The sequence below is a fragment of the Esox lucius genome, chromosome 5 (assembly GCF_011004845.1).
Source record: "Esox lucius isolate fEsoLuc1 chromosome 5, fEsoLuc1.pri, whole genome shotgun sequence".
NCBI classification, from domain to species: domain Eukaryota; kingdom Metazoa; phylum Chordata; class Actinopteri; order Esociformes; family Esocidae; genus Esox; species Esox lucius.
The window spans coordinates 35,090,542-35,111,658 of NC_047573.1; the positions used below are offsets into that span (position 1 = coordinate 35,090,542).

Genomic DNA, 21,117 nt, shown 5'->3' on the forward strand with positions numbered 1-21,117 from the left:
GTCCACTCCACTGGCAGTTTCCATGGGTCTCCCTCAAGGTTTGATTCTTGGGGTTACACAATTTTCGGTTTATATTAATGACATTGCACTTGCTGCCAGTAATTCACTCATCCACCTTATACAACTGGCCCCTCACCATACACTGTGCTGTCCACCCTTCATCATAGCTTTAAAAACATCCAACATTAATTTAATGACTTCTAGCTCTTCCTTAACTGACATTACACATGTAAGAGAGGGCTGTCTGAGATGTTGTTGCGAACACAAACTATACAACAGTGGTCAATAAATGCAGAAAACAGCAGCAGTAGTCATTGGTGATAATAGCAGCTAAAATAAGTTTATTCAAAGACTCAAGGTTGAAACTGGTGAAACTCAGTTAAAATAACAGGACACATAAGGAGTTATTGTGACATCTAGGGTTGTCCTTGTTTTTTGTATTCATCATTCTTATTTTTGTTTTCTTGTTTGGGATTTACTGTTTTGAATTTCGTTGTGTAACCTGTTTTCAGTGTTGTTTTTGAACATGGAGAACTGTCTCCTGTATTAGTAGTATGTTTTTCACCTGTGTTTTCTGTTCACCTGTTCTCAGTTATGCCTATATTGTTCAGTTCTGTTTGACTTAGATTCTGTATGTTGGCTATTTAATATTCTGGTATTTGACTTTCATTTTTGTATCCTTCTTGACTTTGGCTGTGAGCCTTGTGGATTTTGTACCTCTGCAATTCGTTTTAACTCTCCGGTTTTGACCTTTTTCCTGCTTTGTGACTCTGTTTTTGTTGTGCCCCTTTTTGGAATTAAATTTACGCCTCATCTGGAACCAACAACCTCCCTCTTAGACTCGATCATTACAGTTATAGATTCAGTTTAAGTTATTAAGGCACAGACAGGAGCATAGGGAGGTCTGTAATTTACAACATCAGTTAGAGACATTTTTCTTGAGAATTGAATTTTCACAAGTTGCAGTTCAAATTGTTTAGGAACAGATTGAGGTAAAATGACAAATTATTCTTATTATAGATAGTTCCTCCAAGGGTGGGATGTAGCTATCCTGATTGAATAAATTATAACCAGGAAAGAGAGCCTCAAAGTGTGATTTTCTCAGGCAAGTTTCAGCTAGTATATGGTCAGAAGTAGCTGAATCAAACCCAAGACTTTTCATTAAGAAACCCTTACATCTGCCTTCCAGCTAAACAAACATAGGGCTAAACAAATCAAGCTCAACTGAGATTTTCATTTCATATATTATTAAGTCCAGGATTAGGCTTAATCATTGTCCACAAAACCAGTCCAAATGTATTTTAAGTCAATCATTCCAACAGCCCCTCACAGCTGAGAAACGTGCCATCATTGTATGTAGGAATTGAACCTCAGTCTTCATCTTAAGAGCCTCAGCATTTACCAACAACTGAAAGAGGGATACCCTAGACCAGGTTCCTCAGGGAAGCTTCCCAATCGCTGATTCCAAATCACTTCTGTCTGACTAGAAATCAGCTCTGTCTGATTAGATTGTGTGATTCAATATTCTTTGTGATAGGTTTCAGATTTCAGGTTTCAGTCGACTGGCATTAGTACAATGTAATTCAAAGATCATTCAGACAGATAGAACTGTGGTGTGTTCAGCAGGATATTATAAATTGGAATGTATAACTATGCACTTTAATAAGCAATGTATTGTAGAACAAACATGCCTTGTTATGGAAGTTCCTGAACTAATGTACATTTGAGAAATGTCTGCTTTTATATTACCTGGTAAGTAACTCTGGTCTTTGTTTGTGACACACGTCTGCATAATATCAGAGAAAATTAGGTACTCTGACCATCTGTTTATCTGCTTAAACCAATAAGGGTATCTTTCCTTTGTTCCTTGGGAATGTAGCCCTTAGGGGAAATAGGGGCAATTGGCCCCTTTAGGTAAACACAACAGTAAACAAATAGGGCAGGAAGGATAAGGTGTGGGGACTGCCCGCCCTTTGGATAAAACCTGTGTAACATAAGACAGCTGGGCAGCATTGTACCACACCCCTTTTAACTAGAATAAATATGGACTGTTCATGTGTTTTCCTCAGAGATTCCTTAGAGGATTATTCTGTAAGGGTTTGACGCGTCTCTCTATTAGCAAATAAAATGCTAATTGTGCCAAGAGATCTTTGTCTCTGTACTTACTCCATTAAGTGTTCCTATCGATGGAACTACCATCAAAGCCTCTCCAACATCTACACTGAGGAATCATGGACTGGACTCCTTTCTCAAAGTAAACAGCCAGCAAGCACTTGCCCAAGCTATTTTCTCTATGGTGGGATCCCAGGATGCAGTTTTTCTATTTTTGCAATTTTTTGTGCTGGTCCAATTTAGAGAACTTGCCCCCTTGGCCCTTGCTTTTGCTTGAGGGGACAAGGGAACGTGGGAACAACTTCGCTCACTTGCAGATTTGCATCCTAAATTCAATGTAAACTGTAAGCACGTGTCACTGGTGGTCATAAGGTGTCAGATTAAATCACTAAGAAAATACACTTGGAAGTGGCAATGAAAAATTAAAGAGATAAGAGCTGTCAGTCAGATAAGTAACCCTGAACTATGGTGAAGAAAGCGGACATTGTTACAAAAAACTAAAAGTATTGGACAAGAAATTGGACAATAGTGGATGCGGAAAACAGATTTTAGAATCTCCATCTTCTTGTTTTGTCAGGTGGTGCTGAAGCTACATGGGACTGTAGAAAAAAAACTTTAAGAACTGTGATAGCTTTAATTAGTATATTTACAGTGATAAGTTCACACATTGATGGAAAAACACAATGTGCACCAAACACCCTGGATCCGAAACAAATTCCTAGATCTTGGTAGATTCAGCAGTATTTCTCATAGCACTGGCAACAGGCAATACTGAATGAGGCGATTCCTGCCTCTCCAGCTACTGAGTCAGTTTAGGGATTGTGTCAGCCAATAATATGATAATTACTGTTAATGTAAGAACAGCCAATAACGTAATACATTTTCCATTCTTAAATGTAATAAAAGTAAATAATGTAATAACTTACCAATAATGTAATAACATTTCTAAACCAACAACGTAATAACATTTTGCCCATAATGTAATAAGTTATTGCATTATTGGCTGGCTATTACATTATTGGCTGGGTAATTAAAAAAGTATTACAAGTATTAGTATTACACTGTGTGCTTACGTTTTATTTATTAAGTGTCAGACTTCCATTCCATAACACTTACCCTTACTGTTGCTTCTTTTAAGTAGTTGCTCAAAAACCTGACCAATCCTGACCTCTGAATCTTAGTCCTAACTCTGAGAAAACACACAAAACACACTCTTCTGTTAGTTGCATGCAATTTTACAAAATTTTGTAATTTATTTCAGGATTATTGGCGCTATAGGTACAGTTGTGCTCAAAAGTTTGCATACCCTTGGAGAATTGGTTATATATGTACCAAAAATAAAATAAACATGAGCAAGCAGGCAAAACATGTATTTTATTTTTTATGGGATTCATATTCAACTGTAGGTCATAACAAAATAGCATGGCAACAAAGAAAAAAATGAACTGGCCCCTGTTCAAAAGTCTGCATACCCTTAGTTCTTAATACTGGGTATTGCCCCCTTTAGCATTAATGACAGCATGCAGTCTTTTGTAATACTTGTCTCTGAGGCCCCAAATTCTTGCAGGTGGTATAGCTTCCCATTTGTCTTGGCAAAATGCCTCCAGGTCATGCAAAGTCATAGGGTTGTCTTGAACCACACGTTTGAGATCTCCCCAGAGTGGCTCGATGATATTAAGGTCAGGAGACTGTGATGGCCACACCAGAACCTTCACCTTTTTCTTCTGTAACCACTGGAGGGTCAAGTTGGCCTTGTGCTTAGGGTCAATTTTCTAACTGGAAAGTCCAAGATCGTCCTTTCATGCAGAAGAACGCAAGTTGTTAACATGCTGCATTAATCTTGGCATCAATTTTCACAAGATTCCTGTGCCTTTAGAGCTCACACACCCCAAAACATCAGTGAGCCACCACCCTGCTTCACAGTGGGGATGGTATTCTGTTCACTATAGACCTTGTTGACCCCTCTCCAAACATAGTGCCTATGGTTGTGACCAATCAATCAATCAAATTTATTTATAAAGCCCTTTTTACAACAGCAGTTGTCACAAAGTGCTTTACAGAGACACCCGGCCTTAAACCCCAAGGAGCAAACAACAGTAGTGTTGAATTTCAGTGGCTAGGAAAAACTCCCTAAGGTCAAATTTTAGGAAGAAACCTAGAGAGGACCCAGGCTCAGAGGGGTGACCAGTCCTCTTCTGGCTGTGCCGGGTGAGATATTAAGAGTCCAATTGGAATAATAAATAAATTTCTCTGGGCTAAATCCAGAGTCTATTTGATTTTAGACTAGGTCAGAAGTATGACCAGGTGGACAAGGACAGGGACAGCAACGGGCCCCCCAAACCAGGTAATCCGCAGGTGTGGACCAGGACCTCATCTCCTTCTAAAATGTAAAACTGGAGGAAACTGAGAAAAGTTAGTAGTACATCCCTCATATCCCCCAGCACAATAATATAGCAGCGTAACACCTTGGAACTGAGACGGGGGGGGTCCGGTGACACTGTGGCCCTACCCGGGGGAGGCCCCGGACAGGGCCCAACAGGCAGGAAATCAATCCAACCACATTGTCAGGCATCAACCAAAGGGACACCCACCAACCGCAACCCCCCTGAAAGAGGGCCGAGTATTGCTAGCGGCGTACAGCCCAATTGCACAAGTGCGCAACAGAGAGTCAACAACAAGCCAGTGACTCTTCCCCCGAAAGGCATTGGAGGGAGGGCATCCTAGTGGCGATGAGAGCCCACCTGGCAAGACAGCAATGGTGGACAGTATCAAGCCTACTGGTCACCTTCACGCCCCCGGGCCAGGCTACACCTAATTATAAACCGTGCTGTAGAGATGAGTTTTTAGTAGACACTTGAAAGTTTGCACTGAGTTTGCATTTCTAACCTTAATTGGCAGATCATTCCACAGGAGTGGAGCTCTATGAGAAAAGGCCCTGCCGCCAACTGTTTGTTTAGAAATTCTAGGTACAATTAAAAGGCCTGCGTCTTGCGATCTAAGGTTACGTGTAGGTATGTACGGCTGGATCATTTCAGCCAGGTAAGTAGGAGCAAGTCCATGTATTGATTTATAGGTTAGGAGTTAAACCTTAAAATCAGCCCTAACCCTAACAGGCAGCCAATGTAAGGATGCCAGGACAGGAGTAATGTGTTCAAATTTTTTTGTTCTAGTTAGGATTCTAGCAGCCGTGTGCAGCACTAATTGAAGTTTATTTATTAATTTGTCTGGATAACCAGAGAGAAGAGCATTGCAGTAATCTAATCTAGAAGTAACGAAAGCATGGATTAATTTTTCTGCATCAGTTTTTGATAGAAAGTTTCTAATTTCTGCGATGTTTCGAAGATGAAAATAAGCAACTCTTGAGACATATTTTATATGTTCTTCAAAGGAGAGGTCAGGGTCAAGGGTAACGCCAAGGTTTTTTACAGTTTTTTGGGATACGACCATGCAGCCGTCGAGGTTCACAGCGAGATCTGCTAACAACGCTCTTTGTTTTTTGGATTAATTACTTTTTATTAGTGATAGATGAATAAAACATACACACACCTAAAAGATTATTAAGAAACACCATACTAATACTGTGTTTGACCCCCTTTCGCCTTCAGAACTGCCTTAATTCTACGTGGCATTGATTCAACAAGGTGCTGAAAGCATTCTTTAGAAATGTTGGCCCATATTGATAGGATAGCATCTTGCAGTTGATGGAGATTTGTGGGATGCACATCCAAGGCACGAAGCTCCCGTTCCACCACATCCCAAAGATGCTCTATTGGGTTGAGATCTGGTGACTGTGGGGGCCATTTCAGTACAGTGAACTCATTGTCACGTTCAAGAAACCAATTTGAAATGATTCAAGCTTTGTGACATGGTGCATTATCCTGCTGGAAGTAGCCATCAGAGGATGGGTACATGGTTGTCATAAAGGGATGGACATGGTCAGAAACAATGCTCAGGTAGGCCGTGGCATTTAAACGATGCCCAATTGGCACTAAGGGGCCTAACGTGTGCCAAGAAAACATCCCCCACACCATTACACCACCACCACCAGCCTGCACAGTGGTAACAAGGCATGATGGATCCATGTTCTCATTCTGTTGACTCCAAATTCTGACTCTACCATCTGAATGTCTCAACAGAAATCGAGACTCATCAGACCAGGCAACATTCTTCCAGTCTTCAACTGTCCAATTTTGGTGAGCTTGTGCAAATTGTAGCCCCTTTTTCCTATTTGTATTGGAGATTAGTGGTACCCAGTGGGGTCTTCTGCTGTTGTAGCCCATCCGCCTCAAGGTTGTGCGTGTTGTGGCTTCACAAATGCTTTGCTGCATACCTCAGTTGTAACGAGTGGTTATTTCAGTCAAAGTTGCTCTTCTATCAGCTTGAATCAGTCGGCCCATTCTCCTCTGACCTCTAGCATCAACAAGGCATTCTCGCCCACAGGACTGCCGCATACTGGATGTTTTTCCCTTTTCACACCATTCTTTGTAAACCCTAGAAATGGTTGTGCGTGAAAATCCCAGTAACTGAGCAGATTGTGAAATACTCATACCGGCCCGTCTGGCACCAACAACCATGCCACGCTCAAAATTGCTTAAATCACCTTTCTTTCCCATTCTGACATTCAGTTTGGAGTTCTGGAGATTGTCTTGACCAGGACCATACCTTAAATGCATTGAAGCAACTGCCATGTGATTGGTTGATTAGATAATTGCATTAATGAGAAATTGAACAGGTGTTCCTAATAATCCTTTAGGTGAGTGTAGTTTTCAGTTTTCATCTGTCCATGCAAAATTGAGCAGAGGGCTTTTTTGTAAAAACATCAGAATGTGTGTAAATAGTCATGTAACATAACAAACGTGAGTACATTGTGTGTAGTTCTATTTATCTTTGCCTGGTGACTCAAATGGAAATCATGCACTGCTCAATTAGAGATGTCTACAGCTAACCCAAGATATAGTCAGTTTAACACAATGCTGAATGGTGTCTAGCGACTGGCGGAACATGTAGTGCCGTGGCGTGGTAGTTCCTCTCACGTGGGAGACCTGAGTTCGAATCCAATGAGGACGCCGATGTGTATTAATTTTAATTGCATGTCACAATAAAACTTTACTGTTATAGTGCGATTATTTCAAAGTACGCATCCGGGCACAGATTTTGGGTCAGGATAGGGAAACATTTTGCTGGCTACAACAATCAGTAGCTACCTTATAAGCCTCATATTGCAACTATTTCTGGTGGATTCCATGATTCTCTGGTCTGATCGTCACCTTTATTGATAGTTATTGTATCAATGTCATTCATGAATAAAAGACAAACTAATGTTTTTGTGCCATGAAATAAGTTTGGCAGGGAAAAGTTCATCTTCAGTCTCACTAGCAATTGCTCAATTCTTATGACTATTCCTAATAGTAAGCCTATTACGGGCTAATAAGTATGGAGATAGAATATTGCTTCTAAATTATTGCAAATGTGCAGATCACAATTTACAAATGTATATTACAATGTGTAAACAGAAAATATAATTTACAAATTAATGTAACATCCACAAACAAATGTCTCATAATCTGCAAATACAAAATACAATCCACAAGTATATTTCACTACCCATATATGATCTCCTTTCTACTTGTACCTCAAAGCAAGGATTTGAATATATGAAAAATTATTTGCGATTATCCCTCACAACTTTTAACAGCAAATTATCAAATTATATTTGTGGATTGGTTCCTATTTGTTGGTAACAATTTTGACTCAAGTTTTGAGATGTTTTATACTACATAGAAATCTAAAATTGCACAAATTCTACAAACAAATACATCATGATCTGTAAATAGCAAACGCGGTGCACAAATGTAATCCAGAATCTTCAAACAAACACGTTTACAATTCACAAACAAATACTTCACGATCTGTAAATATGAAGTACGATCCGCAATCAGGTGAACAGGTATTTGTGAGTGATATTAGAGTTTGTGGAACGTATCGTATTTGTGGATAGCAAAGTGTTTGCGGAAGCAAACATTCCAGACATGAGAGGCAGCTCTAAAGCCGTGAATCAGCCACTCCAAGAATGCCCACAAAGCACACTATCCAGGTGAACATTTCTTAGGGTACTATACGGCTTGTTGACAAAACTGATGGGAGAATGTTACAGCAAAATTAATTTAAATGTAGACTACTTCAAAATGTACTTTGTATTTGCATCTAACCTACAGTAGCTTGTGTTCACAGCCAAAGCAGCAGGCGACATCTTATCTCACACTGGTTTAACTTACCATTTACCAAGAGTTACAGTTAGGTTATTTAAAATTCATAAATTGACAAGGCTGTAAAGGACACATTCATTATATTGTTAGTGTTATGATACCGCCTCATGCTACCAGTAGCAAAAGCTAACTCCACATTTGATAAACCAGATACTACCTTGATTGGGGGTGACATAACCAAGCATATCAGAATGGCAAAGACTGAAAACCTTACCATGGCTGACATATTGGTCAGAGAGCTAACAGAAATGTTCCCAGTTATTCTCTCTACACATCCAAGCAACATGCAGATTATTATCCACACTGGGTCTTTAGACATTCTATAAAGGAAAACTGGCTCTGAGATCTGCTACTGGAGAAAATAAACAACTTTCAACAACATCTCAGGCCCCATTCCAACCTTGGGGAAAGGAATTTAATATTTTAGCAGACTCCTTGGGCTGAATATGTGACTGACATTGGCATGCCTCAACCAACTGATAAGGTTTATTGACAATTTCAATATTTTTTGGAATTGTAAAGACCGCTTTAGACTGATCATTTCTGTAACTTTTTTTAATCACTTATCACCCCGAATGTTCCAGTAAACTCTGTTTCTGTTAAGAAAAGGTACATTACTGAGAGTACCAATGCTCAGTTTATGGAAGCCATAGCTATCTCTCCAACAATAAGTGTTGAGTCAGTTGATGTACTCCTGGATAATTGTAATGCCAAAATATTGAATGTCATGGATCGTGTTGCACCGTTAAAGGTAAAGAAAGCTATGAGCAAACAGAAAACACCATGGAGAACCACCGTGATGGTAAGCATCCTGAAAAGAGAATGTTGGAAAGCAGAACGTAAGTGGAGGAAAACTAAACTTCAAATTCACTATGACATCTATAAACAAAGCCTTGGTAGCTTCAACAATGAGTTACGCAGGGCCAGACAGCAACATTTATCGGGAATGAATAACAAGAATATCAACAACCCCCACATTCTATTTGTCATGGTGGACAAGCTTACAAACCCAATAAAGCAGATAGCATCAGAACTCATGTCCACTGTGAAATGGAATGAATTTGCGTGTTTCTTCAGTGAAAAAAGTATGAGTTTTAGACAAACCATCAGAACTACACAGTCTAACAAGGACACCAAGACATAACTTGGTTATCATGTCGCAATATAATACAATTGATTAAAAATCCCTAGAAGATTTTTTAACTCTATAACAATGGACCTACAGCAAATAGTTAATAGATCTCTGCAATCAAGCATTTTCCCAACATCTCTAAAACAGCTGCCATTAAGCCCTTATTAAAAAAAGAGAACACTGGATGCATCTATAATGAACAACTATAGACCTGTATCAAATCTCCCTTTTATAGCCAAGATCATTGAGAAGGTTGTCTTCAATCAACTCAGCAATTTTGTGACCTCAAACGGTCTCTTAGACAAATTTCAGTCAGGGTAGGACAGTCCTTGACTGCTTCAGATCTTATCTAGATGGCCGGAGTTACTTTGTCACCATTGGTAATCATGAATCTGATAGGGTGGCTATGGCATGTTCCACAGGGATCAGTTCTCAGATCGCTTCTGTTCAATCTCTATATGCTCCCTCTGGGCCAAATTCTACAGAACAACAACATTAACTACCACAACTATGCGGATGATATATACGGCTCTCGAACCGTATAACAACAGCTCAATAGACTGTCTGTGTCACTGTACAGAGCACATAAATACCTGGATGATACCAAAATTGAGATTATTGTGTTTGGCAACAAAAATAAAAGAACAAGTATTAGTAAAGAGCTGGATTCTCGGGCCCTTAAATCCATGGATCAAATGCGTAATATTGGTGTTCTGATAGACTCAGACCTCACATTTAACTGTCATATCAAAGTGGTCACCAAAACAGCATTCTATCATCTAAAAAATATAGCCAGAATCTAAGGCTTGGTGTCCCAAAAAGACCAAGAGAAGCTCATCCACACTTTTATCTCTAGTAGGGTTGACTACTGTAATGGCCACTTAACTGGAGCCCCCAAAAAGACTGTAAAACAGCTTCAGCTCATTCAGAATGCTGCTGCTAGAATGTTAACCAGAGAACAGAGCACATCACTCCGGTTTTTAAATCTTTGCATTGGCTTTCAGTCAGTTACAGAATAGATTTTAAAGTGGTGCTTTTAGTTTATAAATCTGAATACATTTCTGATACATTTGAAGAATAAAAACCGAGCAGGGCTCTTAGATCCATGAACACAGGTCAGCTAGTAGAGCCCAGAGTCCAAACTAAACATGGAGAAGATGCGTTTAGCAGTTATGCTGTACACAACTGGAATAAACTACCAGAAGATCTTAGACGTGCCCTAAACGTATACATTTTAAAATCCAGGTTAAAAACACTTATTTTCACGTTCCTATGACTGAGCACTTAAACTTAACCACACTGTTTAGCCTTATAGCTTCCTATGTTTTTATCCCGTGTTTACCACTTTTTATATTTTCTTATTCTATTTTTTTCTTATTATGATGTTGTTTTGATGTTTTTATTTGAGTATTTGTTTTTATGTTATTGTATTTTTACATATATTTTTTCTTTGTAAAGCACATTGAATTGCTTCGATGTATGAATTGTGCTATATAAATAAACTTGCTTGCTTTACATTTCTTTGTTAATAATTATTTTCGAATTGTACTACCGTTATTGATTTGTTGGGAATTTTTATTTCAATCTAGCGTTGTATCGCTACACTACTAGCTAGTTAACCGGGTATATGCTTCATTACTAGAGTGACACGTGTCACTCTCTCAGACTGATTTATTTATCCTCGTCAAAGTAGTTTGTTAGCTATCCAGCCAGCCATCCTATTTTGTGATAGTTTCACTTGTAGCTCTCGCAGTCATTTAATTAATTATTTATTTGCCTAGATGATAACGACAATTGCTCCTGGTTCAGCTCTACGTTGCACAACTACTTCAACCGAAGTTCAGACAACATGGAATGATGTCCTGACGCCTCAGCATCTTGTTGACACTCTAGCATCTACAGTGTGTTTGGTCTTCAAGCAAATGCAACAAATTGCAGGCATATCCATCTTAAATAAACTTCCCAGCTTCATTTGGACCACCACATGTCCTAGCTGATTTTGATGTATTTATATCCCATACTGATTGTAGAGTACTCGCGTGGTAACATTCTTTAAAATACAACCTAATGACATTTACAGTAGGCATGGTTTACAGTATAGTAGGCTATATACAACATAAGCCACAGTTAAGGGCTCTTATTTGGCCTACTTTTTTCCGTACCACCTGTTGAAACTGTGATAAGTTTCATATGACACATCTGTTCTATACTATTGTATATATTTTCTATAACCTCTTTACATGCTGTTTGTGTTCAGAATGTTTATTCAAGTTATTTTCTTGTCTGTGTCAATGCGGAATGTTTGCATCAGAATTCTGTAAACAAACAGGAACCAATCCATTTGCTAATCACAAATACGATATGTTCCAGAAACTCAAATGTCACTCACAAATACCTCTTCATCTGATGAAAATAGTTTGCATATTTTGATTGCGGATTGTATTTCATACTTACAGGTCGTGAAGTATTTGTTTGTGAATTTTAAATGTGTTTGTTTGAAGATTCTGAATGACATTTGTGGACCACATTTCCTATTTACCATGATATTTCCTATTTACTATTTTCCGTTACGTGAAGGCAAGAAGGCTAGATACCACTTGTAGACACTTCAGAGTGGACTAACATCTGTGATTTGTAGTACAAATAAAAAGCAATTATAATTTAATTCATCAAAAGAGTAAGGTGGCCAATAATTGGAGATGGTGGCCGATAATAAGGGGTTGCATTTTTTTAGCTATGTCAGTAACCAACTACTGAAAATACAAATTTCCCATTAATGACAGGCTAGCTAACATGTGTATGTCACTAATAATCATCATAAACATTGATGACTTGATCAAGTGATTACTCGGTACAAGATGTTTTTCAAAATTGCTGTTGGATATGCTAATAATGGATTTGAGATAAGTTATGTTCAGTTCTTCAGTTTCAACTAAACACAGTTGAAAAACTGCATGTTTCACAGATTCATTCAGTTTCTTTGGGTTTGAAGTTAACATATTGCAACATATTCTGTTCAGAGGAAGGGAGATGCGGTTATACATTCTTTTTTATTTTTAATTATGATACATGTTTTTCCTTAATTCCCAGATGAATGGGCTAATGACTGAATCTGCTTTGAACTTATTCAGAATGATTTCTTGCTTAGAAACAGATGATGTACTGCATGCAGATGTTCATTTAATATAAACTATAGTTGACAAAAGTATTTTGGCTACATAGTACAGCCATTTTTGTGCCTTTTGTTGGTTTCGGATAGATGAGGACAGAGTGGACTTTAATTTCTTTATTTGGACAGAATTTAAGTCATATTAGATGTGGCTAACACAAAGTATTAGATAGGTACATATACCTTTAGCCAACCTTGATTTACCACCCGTTGTTACTCTAAATATAAATGATGAAAACAGTATTGGGGAATATGCCTAGACCTCCCAAAACAAGGCTTAGCCCACCCATCCATGATTTTCTAGTGACGTCCCTGGTTAAGGTTATGAATAATATCTTAATGTTATTATCAACCATATCAATACATATCACTGAATTGCTTGAAGCTCCAAATAGATGAACAAGGCTTTAGTGTTATAATTATTTTAACTTTTTTCTGAGATATCTTTCAGAGGTATTTTAAGCTTTATCATATCCTAATCACACACAAATCAAAGGGTGTCAATCTGTCCTTGCATGTGAATTATATGGGTCAATAGCATTGTTAGTGATCACAGAGAATGCAGCTACATTTTCAATGATCACTTCTATTCTGCCATGACCAACTGGCCAGAAAGTCAAATTGCTTTCAATATGATCTGCAAAATATATCATTACTTGCACTAGCCCTGCAGTTGCCATTGTACCCTTTTAATTATGATTGTAGCATAACTATTTTTGGTTGGCACGTTAAACAGTGTCCCGTCCTTCAGAGAATGACTGACAGGGAGGTAGAACATGAAAAAGCAATCGCATTAGGGAAATGGCGTTAGAACGTGGAAATTTAGTTGCAAAGGTGGTCACTGTTTCTCACCTTTCACATTTGAATTAACATTTGAATTGTGTTAACCACAAAGTAGATGTGTACCAGTACATGTAAATTCAAATCACAGTATTGCATTCATATTTTTATGAATGCAATAATACTGGCAAAAGTGGAAAATTTTTATTCTATTGTGGGATTGCATTAACATTTATCTGGTTATGCGTGGCCACATTTCTGCACATGCTGATCTCACACAACTGAGGTGCACAACTTTTGGGTGTGAATAACAATGTTTTTAAAGCAATATAATAAAAAATAAAACATGCAACGAGTCATAGCTATTTAGTGCACTTATTCTTTTTTTATTTAAAAGTAATCCAAGAAGTAATCATACATTTTTTCAAAAATATAATTAATCCGATTAATATTATAATCTTTTTTACTTGTAATGTAACAGATTACAGTTACTGTTTTTTGTAATCTGTTACTCCCCAACCTTGGTGCGAAATGCTGCATTGCACCTCACCCGACCAAGTAAGCATGCGATAACAGAGTTTGAATGCAGCCTGCGAAACAGACAAAGTTTAATGTGTGCGAAACAGCCAAAGTGAAGCAGTTACATTTATACCACAACTCCTCTCTTTGTAGCAGCACTGTCCGTCATGTTGTGTTGGCTTGTTCTTTATCTCTAATCTCCCACTCAATTAACACCTCCAAAGACAAAATGTATAGATTTCTAAAACCAATTTTAAGGATCAATTTGAAATCGTCCCAATTATTCTGAAAATCTTTTTTTTAGCCTGCCCCAGAATTTCTGGATGTTGAACAGCCTTGAACGTGTCTGTAAAAAGGTTGGTTTCAAAATCCTCCCCTGATCTGAGTGGATACTGCATTGGTGCAAAAGCCGCAATCGCTGGGTTATGTCCCCAAATAGATTATAGTAGATGCAACACTCAAATATTTTGTCTATCACAATGTCTGTGTAGTCACATGGCAAAATGTTTATGTGGCATAAACATTAATATGTACAGTATAAACAGTGACCATATAAACATTACTGAATTCTCATATAAACATTACCAAAACAAACCTGCAATTTCAATCTGAATGGTATATTAGACAGTAAATTGTTGAAAGAGCAGTGGACTAGATTTAGACCCATTCTATAGCAGTACATGTGCCATGAGTCAGGGGCCTAGACCACTGGATCACCCTAGGCCGATAGTTTTAGAATTCTCCAGATGCCCGGTAGAGATTTGTTTAAAAATATTCATAGAATCTGTCTGTCCATCTGTCTGGGTGTCACATGCTAGAAGTGGTCTACAAAGACCATTAATAACTTAGTGTTAAAATGCATACAGAGTGTGGATGAGGATGACTATATCATGTTACCTAACCATTGTTCACTTATGAGACATCATATACAAGGTTTCTGCTTACAGCTATGAATCCTATTTATTAAAGGTTCTTGCCAGAGCCTTACATTTGGTTCAATATAAGGCTGTGTGTCTTGCTATCAGGTATGTTAACCATGGCAACATGGAAAAGAGTGCTTAAGGAAAACTGTGTGCCAGACAAATATTCAGACCTGACATACAGACAGACAGAGACAGGTGTGGTGCAGAGGGTGGAGGAAAGGATGAGAGGATAAGTTGTTTTCCTGAGGTATAATTTTAACTTCCTGAAGCGTAAACGTGGACAGCGAGGGGTGTCAAATGTCTTTCATGGTCACAGAAATAGACAGCCGTGCTCACCATTCCAAATCTGTGCTGTCATCCTGGGCTTAAAGTTATCCAGAAATCTGATTTGCAACTCATTCTCTTTCATAGAGGAGGAAATATCCTTCTCATTTGCCCATTCAATAAATATATTAAGGTATATTTACTCCCATCATTATATCATTAGTTTGGCTCCATGTGAACATTGCCTGAAAACTTTGAAAATTCCACAGCTCTATAGCTAGCTCTTTTAAGGAACTGAAGGCTTTATTGACCAAAATAGCAATAGAAACATTGGTCATTCAGTTTCCCTAACTGGGAATTTGTTGTTGAAGCCCATGACAAATATGATAACAAACACTGTTAAGCTTCTATAGAAGGTGTTCCTTTGTATCCCAAATCCACTTTGACTTGAGTGACAGAGGGGAAGCTATTTCAGACTGTTATTCTTGAATAATGATACACAGAAATAAACATGCATATCAACGTCCAAGAAACAGACGTAAACAAGTTGTTGATTCCTAATGCAATGGATTATATCCACTAACAGGGACTTTTGCTGTTTCTTGGGACATCATTGCTTGCTTACCTCATTTCTGGCCATTGCTTGCTTCTTGGCGTTGGTATTGATGGGGGTTTCATAGACACTAGTGAACATATTGTTCCTTGGATTGTGTCTGGGGGATTAAAGGTGAAAGGTCATCAACACATTTTAAGAATTTAATCAGATTTATTTTTGGTATAGTCCATATTGTCGCTGTTGATATTTTCAGTCAGCAGCATGCTTAAAATACTAAAAGACAAGTGTCATAGTACTTTAAAGCACTATCATCTACCATCATATTTTCTTTCAGTGCCTATTATTAAACTGATGGAGTCACAGTGATACATCTCAGTACATGGTAAAAGATTCTGGACTCACATACCACTTTTAAGGTCTATAAATACTTGACAAACTTTAAAGGAAACTATCCCAAACATTGTCAGGGCAGGTAAGAAAGAAAAAAAGCAATTCTCAACTCACACAGAGCAGTATGGCCGCTTCTTGTGGCTGACAAAGTTCTTGGCCGTCAGGACCATCTTACAAACATCACAGTGAAAACACGCTTTGTGCCAATTCTGACAAATAAGAAAAATGCACTTCATCAATACAGTGTGTTGTACACAAAGTCCTGAATCCCAACTAGAAAATAAGAACTCCAAGCTAATTTATTGTAAAGAGACACAGGAATGTTTTGGAACTGACCTAAATGGATGAGCCTTACCTGAGACCATGAGAGAACTTTTCAGATTATACATTTTAACATACATTATTGTGCAATCCTAATCTAAAATTCAAACACTTTTACATTGAGAACTATGGAAGGGTATTTGCCATAGCAGTCAAATGCTACTTTCATTCTTTTCCTAAAAAATGTGCTCATGAAACACCAGACTAGAGGTAATCTATGCAGGTAACTCTTTCTTACCTGATCAATGCAATTGATCTTCTCGGCAGGATACACCACAAACCCACATCGGGCACAGGACTGCATCTTTGTAACCTTTCCCGTTAACCAAAAGACTCAGAAATAAGAACAAAATGGTAGCTTAATATACAGTGAAGTGAAGGTTGTACCGCAAAGAGAGCGAAAGAAAATCCCTGGCAGCTCTGAAACGAGGCAGTATCTCCTAGGCAGTTCCTAGTAGAAGTGTTTCTCTAGCAATGATAAACTTAGCTTGATAGACAAGCTGAGTATATCTCTTACATGATTTGACACTAGCACCTCCCCCCTTTTGTTTGACTGGCTGTTTCAAGGTGTCTGTTAGATGTAGAGCGGAGTGGAGTGGAGAGTCGGAAAAAAAGCGTGTGTTTGTATGTGTATATTACCTTTTCAGGACCAACATACATTAAACATGTTTGAAATGAAAAGCATAAGTCAGGTATTTAGGACCTTGACAGGAGCTAAATGTAGTTGTCATAAATAAAGTGGTTTGATTTTTGTCCTACAAATATGGTTCTAACGTTTTAACCAAATATGGTTCTAAGCGACAAAACATTATGACTCTGTTCCTGAAATATTCTTGTTTCCTGCAAAACACTTTTAAAATACAATGGACAGGATCGATCATCTTTGCTGGTTCTCCTCTCATCTGCACAAGCATTTTTTTAATGTTCACCCAGTGATGTCCAAACAGCATTTACATACTATTGGCAACCAAGGACATCGCTAGGCCTATTTTAGGGGGGCTTTAGCTTCTTGATCCGAGTAATCAAATGAGTACTCAGTTCAAGAAGGTGTTTTTAAAACTTGCTGTTGGATATGCAAATAATAGGGGGTTAGAGATTAGTTATGTTCAATTCTTCAGTTCATCGAAAACACAGTTGCAAAACTTTGCGTGATTCACAGATTAATGTTTGTTTTGGCTTGAAGTTAACGTATTGCAACATATTCTGTTCAGAGGAAGGGAGATCCGATTATTAAATGTTTCTTTTTCATTTATGATCGATTTTTTTTATGACTTCATTCCGAGATGAATGGGCTAATGACTAAATCTGTTTTGAAATGATTCAGAATTAATCTAAAATCTGGTTTAGAATTAGAATATGTAGTGTATGTAGAAGTTCATTTACTATTAACTATAGTTGACAAAAGTAATTTGGCTACAAAATACAACGTATTATACAACGTATTTTGTGCTTTTTGTTGGTGTTGGATGGATGAGGACAGAGTGGACTCCTTTGTAATTTCTTTATTTGGATAGAAGTGAAGTCATTATGTCAAAGTCTAACACAAACTATGAGACCGGTATACGTTTAGCCAACCTTGACCAAAAATATACTTATTAGGATAGATTTTACACCGTTGTTACTCTGAAAATACATTATGAAAAGATGTTACGGGAGTATGCCCAGCCCCCCGAAAACTAGGCTTAGCAACCCCATCCATGAATTTCTGGTGATGTCCCTGCTGGCAACCAAGCAGATATCTAAGGATTAGTGAGCCTACTTCAGTTGCTGAATTTATGACTCCATGCTCATTTTTGTTTGACATACTATATAGAGAGTAAAGTCTATTAATAAATATGCTAAAATGGTTACAAGTGCATCTGAAACTGCCAGTTAAGGACTGTGGTTAATATAGTGCCATGAAAAAAGTTTTGATTATCTTTAAGTCAACCTAGTTATTACACCTGAAATTCTTCCTAGCATGCTACAAACTCCATCAAATACATATGAAAACTAGTTTTTCATTTGTATTCACCTTTTTCTGCTGTAACCACTGGAATGTCAACTTGGCCCTGTGCTTAGGGTCATTGACATGCTGAAAAGTCCAAGAGCGTCCCATGCGCAGCTTTCGTCCAGAAGAAGATTCCCTGTGTCTTTAGAGCTCACAAAAAACATCAGTGAGCCACCACCATGCTTCACAGTGGGGATGGTTCACTATAGGCCTTGTTGCCCTTCTCCAAACATTTATGGCTTTGACCATGAAGCTTTATTTTGGTCTCGTCACTCCAAATAACAGTGTGCCAAAAGCTGTGAAGCATGTCTAGGTGTTGTCATCATATTATAACCAGGCTTTTTTGTGGCATTGGCGCAGTAAAGGCTTCTTTCTGGCAACTCGACCATGCAACTCATTTTTGCTCAAATATTGTCATATTGTGCTCCTTGAAACAACCACACTGTCTTTTTCCAGAGCAGCCTGTATTTCTCCTGAGGTTACCTGTGGGTGTTGTATCCTGAACAATTCTTCTGGCAGTTTTGGCTGAAATCTAATTTTGGTCTACCTGACCTTGGCTTGGTATCAAGAGATCCCCATAGATTGAACAGTACTGACTGGCATTTGCAAGGCTTTGGACATATGTGATAATAAATTTCTTCATATGATCACTACTTAAATAAAATACACTTGTTTTGCATGATCAGTCATATCAATGTCAGAATTTCACAATTTCTGCCAGGGTATGCAAACATATGTACATTTTATGGGTAACCTTAAAATATTTTAGAATATGGCAGTAACAAGGATTAAATCCATTTGTAAACTTTTGTTAAACACAATGTAATATAGATTTTTTTGAGTAGCTAAGGTACATTTCGTTAAATAATTGGGTCAAAAAATATTTAACTATCTATTAAAATCTATTAATGTAATTTTATATTTGATGTTTGTTATTGCGCATTAAATATCTGTGAGGGGAGAAATTATAGTTTTATACAAATAACCACTGTTGGATATTGCGGGATGGATCAAAATGTTGTTCATAGATATTCTTGAAAATCTGAAACACATCAGTCTCTCAGCATTTTTACTTTTACAATAACTAAATTAAATTAACTAGATACAAAATAGGAACTTGAGAACAGTTTTTGATTACTGAGTAAATACGCATGTTGTAGCTAATCCTGACCATCACAACACATTCTTATAACACTTATGTCTTCTATTGTTTATTTGTCACTTACAGTGGATATAAAAAGTCTACACACCCCTGTTAAAATGCCAGGTCTTTGTGATGTAAAGAAATGAGACAAAGATAAATCATGTCAGAACTTTTCCACTTTTAATGTGACCTATAATGTGAACAATTCAATGGAAACAAAAACTGAAATCTTCGGAAAAAAAATATAATCTTCAGGGAAAAAATATACATGTATTATGTATGAAAAGACGAGAATAAGGAGGCTTCCTGGTCAGGGAGGCTTCACAGAGCAACATTAAAGGAACTGCAGGAATTTCTGGCAAGTATTGGCTGTGTGTTACATGTGACAATCTCCAGTATACTTCATATGAAATGGCTATGGTGTAGGGTGGCAAGATGGAAGCCTTTTCTTACAAAGAAAAACATCCAAGCCCAGCTGAAGTTTGCATCAAGTTTCCCAAAAGCACGTGGGGAAATGTGTTATGGTCTGATGAAACCAAGGTTGAACTATTAGGCCAAAAATCCAAAAGGTATGTTTGGCGCAAAAACAACACTGCACATCACCCAAAGAACACCATACCCACAGTGAAGCATGGTGGTGGCAGCATCATGTTTTGGGGATGTTTTTCTTCAACTGGAACCGGGGCCTTAGTCAGGGTGGAGGGAATTATGAACAGTTCCAAATACCAGGCAATTTTGGCACAAAACCATCAGGCGTCCGTTAGAAAGCTGAAGATGAAGTTCACCTTTCAGCACGACAACGACCCAAAGCACACATCCAAATACACAAAAGCATGGCTTCACCAGAAGAAGATTAATGTTTTGGAATGGCCCTGCCGGAGCCCAGACCTGAATCCAGTTGAACATCTGTGGGGTGATCTGAAGAGGGCTGTGCACAGGAGATGTCCTTGCAATTTTCCCCCTCAAAGATTTCAGTTTGTTTTCAATTAAATTGTTCACATTATAGGTCACATTAAAGTTGAAAAAAGTTCTGACATGATTTATCTTTGTCTATTTTACATAACAAGAACCTGGCATTTTAACAGGGGTGTGTAGACTTTTTATATCCATTGTAATTGTTACTGTATTTTGCAGTTTGGCACTTTTGTACTTGCCTGCTTTTGTCCTCGCACTATATGTTTATTGTTATGCATCATCAGACCAAAGCGAATTCTTTGTAAGTGAAAACCTATTTGAATGTGTTTCTGATTCATTGTGCTATTTGGCTTGAAGTAATATAAGAGATAATTTTGTTATTATTAGAAGAAGCAGTATAACAAACCAACTTTTGTTTCCCTCAAAATAGTCCTCACATTCCTACATTTCCACACGAAAAACATGCATTTTACCACACTGTTTGTTTAAAAGTATTTTTTTAAATGTTGACCAGGCATTTTATATTTTTTAATTTTTTTAAACTAACACACAGAATTTGACCGTTTATTAAAAGTTAATTGTTATATATAAATAGAAAATAGGCTAAACAGAAAAAAGAAAAAAAAGCTTTTCAAG

The 21,117-nt window shown here is 37.7% G+C and overlaps 1 protein-coding gene across 1 annotated transcript in view; it reads right to left on the reverse strand.

Annotated features, from left to right (window-relative positions):
* nrap (nebulin-related anchoring protein) overlaps positions 1 to 16,892 on the reverse strand; it is a 108,336-nt gene extending 91,444 nt beyond the window's left edge. Inside the window, exons 1-3 of the mRNA XM_010897563.3 lie at positions 16,671 to 16,892; positions 16,226 to 16,320; positions 15,791 to 15,878 (exon numbers count right to left, since the gene is read on the reverse strand). Coding sequence (XP_010895865.2) covers positions 15,791 to 15,878; positions 16,226 to 16,320; positions 16,671 to 16,736 — 249 coding nt within the window. The 5' untranslated portion in view covers positions 16,737 to 16,892. The remainder of the gene's footprint in view (positions 1 to 15,790; positions 15,879 to 16,225; positions 16,321 to 16,670) is intronic.
* Positions 16,893 to 21,117: the final 4,225 nt, after the last annotated feature.